The following is a 4,324-nucleotide window of genomic DNA, read 5'->3' on the forward strand; positions in this document are numbered from 1 at the left end:
GGAGAGAGGGAGGGGGAGAGAGAAACAGACAGACAGACAGATTGACAGACAGACAGACAGACAGACAGACTACCTACCTATAGGTGTATGACAGCGGTCCTCCCGTTAGATTCACTCCATGGGACCAGTGACTTGTCAGGCTAAGGTCAAAGGTCAATGAATGACCCATGTTCCTCAAAGTGCCTGACACCTGATATAATGTCACAGGGTAGGCGTGATAACAGGAATGTCAGATTTTACGGGGGGTTTTTTGTGTTTGTTTGCTTTTTTTTTTGCTGCTTTTAAAGAACCCTAAGGCGTAATAATAAGTCAATAATATGACAAACTTAGAAAAAGAGGAAACGTAGGTTCTTTAACTTTTAAAATAACAAACTGCCTCCAAATAAAGAGATGGTTTTGATAAAGACAAGCTTTATTTCCTCGGCGAAAAAAAGAGCTGCCTAGTGTCAAGGACACTTTGGGATGATTTTCTTATTTTCATAATAACAAATGTCACAGGTTAAATCAATTTTAGGTAAAGAAAAAAAATCCCTTCTTATTTGAAGCAAAAGAAGTCGTCTTGCTCTCAAGAGAAACTATTTCCACACCAAGGCGCCAAAAACGCCGTCTGAACTATTGTAAGTCCCTTTGCCTCCCAACGTACATTAATTATAGTTGACCCTTCTTTAACGGCCACATGTCCAAGACAATCACCTGTACAAACGACCCCCCCCCACCCTCCGCCCTCCCTTGCGTTTTTCTTCACCATAATGCTTTGTCCAACACATCCACTAGTCTAAAACAACTGCTTTTCTCCCCGACAATGGGTGACCGTCGTTAACAATGTTTACGAAGTGCCCTAACGTCCTCCTAGCTAGCCGGCAATGGATAACAGCTGCTAAAAAACAAAGGAAGGAGGAAAATAAACGGACATACTCTGACAGAAAAAGGAATAGAAAAGTCAAATGGACACGAGATACAACAATGAAAATTGAAACATAGAATATATGCGGATTAGGAGATAAGAAAGGGAAAAGAAAGTAACCTCTACGAATGTACACTGGGAAGCTGTGTCCTCCCTCAGTCTGCGTTTGTCTTGGTATTCAGGATCTAAACAGCTTGCCTCCTAAAACTAAATTGTGTTGGTAAGGACGCACACCTCATACAAATATTAAGATCACCAAAGCAACGTTCATAAGAAATATTATAGCGTCAGAATTGACATACCAAAGTACTATTATTATTACTACCCGTATTATGATTAATTTTGTGATGATGATGATGATGATGATGATGATGATGATGATGATGATGATGATGATGATGATGACGAAGATGATGATGACGTGTACCCTCCACACTCACAGCGCTGCCAGAGATTTCTAGGGGAGTTAAGGACGGATCAAACAACAGTGTCTTTGGGTCGATGTTGACCGGGCTTTGGTTATGCCCCTTGTTACACAGTGTCCAGCCTCTGTTGAGCAACCCCCAGTAATGTGGGCCTGGAATAAGGAGAAAGAATACATAAAGTGTCACGACACGACGGAATCAGGCGCTCGTTCGATTTTGGGCCTTATGGAGTTTTTGGTATCATCTTGAAGCTTGTTCAATAAAATTTATCTTGCTTTTGATGAAAGGAAAATACTTACTTTAAAAGAAAAAAAATTGAACAGAAGTAGAGATAACTGTGATTGAAGGAGGTGGGGGTTCGCTTTGTCTTAGAGGTAAAATTAGCGAGAAAATAGCCGCTAGAGCTTGGCGACTTCCAAAGCTTGAGTGTCCTTATACACTGTATTTGCACGTGTTTTATCAGTGTTTTTCCAGTAAAATCCACGCCCGAAAGCATGTTTTTTAAAATGAATATTTTAAATAGTGCTGAACCGAAACACACCCAAAAAAAAATCTTTAAAATTGCCAAACACACAGAATAGAAACATTATGGTTTTTTATTTCTTCATTTTGACAAGCGCCTGATTTCATTACGAAGCCGCGCAAAGGTCCTTGGGGTGGGGTGGGGTGGGAATGGTTGGGGAAGCTTGGCGCTTGCGGCGGTACTAACATGGCAAAGAGACTTCGGAATCATTTCTAGTTCTCATTTCTTCCTGGTCAAATAGTATAGCTTTGCGCTATCAAGATACATCAGTATCTGCAGTAATTGCTAAAAGGTTTTAAAAAGAAGACTTGAAACACACGTATGCTACAACTGTCATATTATATCTCCATACAAACTTTAAAAAACTTTTTCTAGTTTTCAGGATCTCAAAATAATATGTAGCCTATACAGTCAAATCTAATGTGATCTAACGGCCACCTGTCCAACAACCACTTCCCACTTCCTCCCTTACGTTAAAAATATTACAATGACACTGCCCAAGAGGTACATCTGTTTAATTAAGACAACTGTTTTTCTCCTTGACACAGGATGGCAGTCTAGAAGATTTCTGCTGCACTCCCAGAGCTTATCCCCTCAGAGATCACCTATTATACATGTATCTAGTGTATGTATGTATTTATAATAATGTATTGGTGTATTATTGTATGTGTGCCATTGTAAAGCTAATAGCTCTTCTGGGATCAATAAAAATGTAATTTATTTCATTTTGTTACAGTACAAATTGCTTCAGTAAGCAAGAAAAAGTTTCTTACCTGAGATGCCTTCGTCGTAAGCCCACCAGTTCGCCCACAGAGAACCTGAAAGAAAATAAACGATTAAAAAAACAGCCAAACCTGCTCTAATGTCCACTTGTCAAAGAAAATTTTCATGTACAAACGACCACTTCCAAATTCTCCCACTTCGCATTTTTCCCTATTATATAGACACTGTTCAAGATGTCCACCTGTCTAAGACAACCACTTTTCTCCTCGACAAAGGGTGGCCGATTAGGACAATTTCGACTATACTTAGATACGTGTATAGACACCGGATGGAAGCTGATGACAGCAAACGTTATTTCAAGAAAACGAGAAAATCATCGTCAAATTAGAGGGAAAGTGACGGGTTCTGACATTTTTGGCCGTTTTGAGTTATTAAGACCATGGGGCAGAAAACAAATGTTCTATTTGCTCTATCAAAATCATAAGAATATTCAGAGATGTCATCAAAATATTCAAAGATTTGCTTTCGTAAAAGCTTGACACATTCTGAAACAAACAAAAATGACGTCACATTTCTCAAAACTAGGTATTGAGCAGATACAAATTTGTAATTCTGAGATAATGAAATATCTTGGGTGTGTTGAATGTGTGGTGCACCTTTTACCACGGTAATCTACCGTAAGACTGGTAAGAGACAGTGACTTCGATCGATTTCAAGCCAATCTGTCTCAACAGCGTGCAGAAGAAGAAAAAGAACAACATACACACACACACATACACACACACCCACACACACACACACACACACACACACACACACACACACACACACACACACACACACATACATACGTATCTCTCTAAAAAGCTAAAAAGAAAAACCCATATCAACTGACAGCAGGAGCAAAAGGCTAGTAGTTTACTAGTGGCAGCAGCAAGCGTCGCACTAGGAATAATACTGCCACCATCACCACTACAACAGCAATGATAATTTAAAAAAAAACCCCAATAACAACAAACAAAAAAAACAAAAAACCACCACCAACAACAGCAAAACAATAACAACAAAAACAAAAACAGGAGTAATAACAGGTACCAAAACAACAACAACAACAAAAGCAACAACAACAGCTGCAGCAGCAACAGAAGCAACAACAAAAGCAACAACAACAACAAAACCGTCCCAACAAAAACAACAACAACAACAAAAAGAAGAAAAAAAATAACAACAGCAACAAATACAACAACAACAAAAACAGCAACATACTCAGCTACTGACTACACCAACACCCCCCTTAATTCACAAGTTTCTGCAACCTAGCCGCCTATTTCAGCACCATAGCATAAGCTATGAGAACCACAACGACAACAGCACGGGCACAAAGCGAGAGAATATTCCCCACTAGCGACAGTCCCACATGCCCCAACAGGGTTTTTGATTCCTTGGTGGTCACTGACCATCGGTATTTGCAATTCAGCACTGCAGGATAATGTAATTACTGGACAGGGTAACCACTTATTATGGAAACAGCAGGCACAAGATGCAAAAAAAAAGCAAGGGAAAAAGAAAGAAAGAAGAAAAACAGGAGAGGTGGGTGCGTGGCTGTGGAGGATCGAGGTGAAGATCGGAGACACAACAATTTATGGAGAAAATATGGAGTCGAGAAGTGATATGCCAAGGAGGGGGAGAAAGAGGAGGGGTAAATGGAGAGAAAGAGAGAGAGAGGGAGAAAGAGAGAGAGAGAGAGAG

At 39.9% G+C, this 4,324-nt stretch overlaps 1 protein-coding gene across 1 annotated transcript in view; it reads right to left on the reverse strand.

Moving 5' to 3' along the window:
• Window positions 1-4,324, reverse strand: part of LOC101847713 (carbonic anhydrase-related protein 10-like) — a 130,825-nt gene that overhangs the window by 6,135 nt on the left and 120,366 nt on the right. The window contains exons 3-5 of the mRNA XM_035968966.1: window positions 2,626-2,670; window positions 1,345-1,481; window positions 78-190 (exon numbers count right to left, since the gene is read on the reverse strand). Of these exons, the coding sequence (XP_035824859.1) occupies window positions 78-190; window positions 1,345-1,481; window positions 2,626-2,670 (295 nt within the window). The remainder of the gene's footprint in view (window positions 1-77; window positions 191-1,344; window positions 1,482-2,625; window positions 2,671-4,324) is intronic.

This window comes from Aplysia californica, unplaced genomic scaffold (genome assembly GCF_000002075.1).
Source record: "Aplysia californica isolate F4 #8 unplaced genomic scaffold, AplCal3.0 scaffold00100, whole genome shotgun sequence".
Classification (NCBI taxonomy): Eukaryota; Metazoa; Mollusca; class Gastropoda; order Aplysiida; family Aplysiidae; genus Aplysia; species Aplysia californica.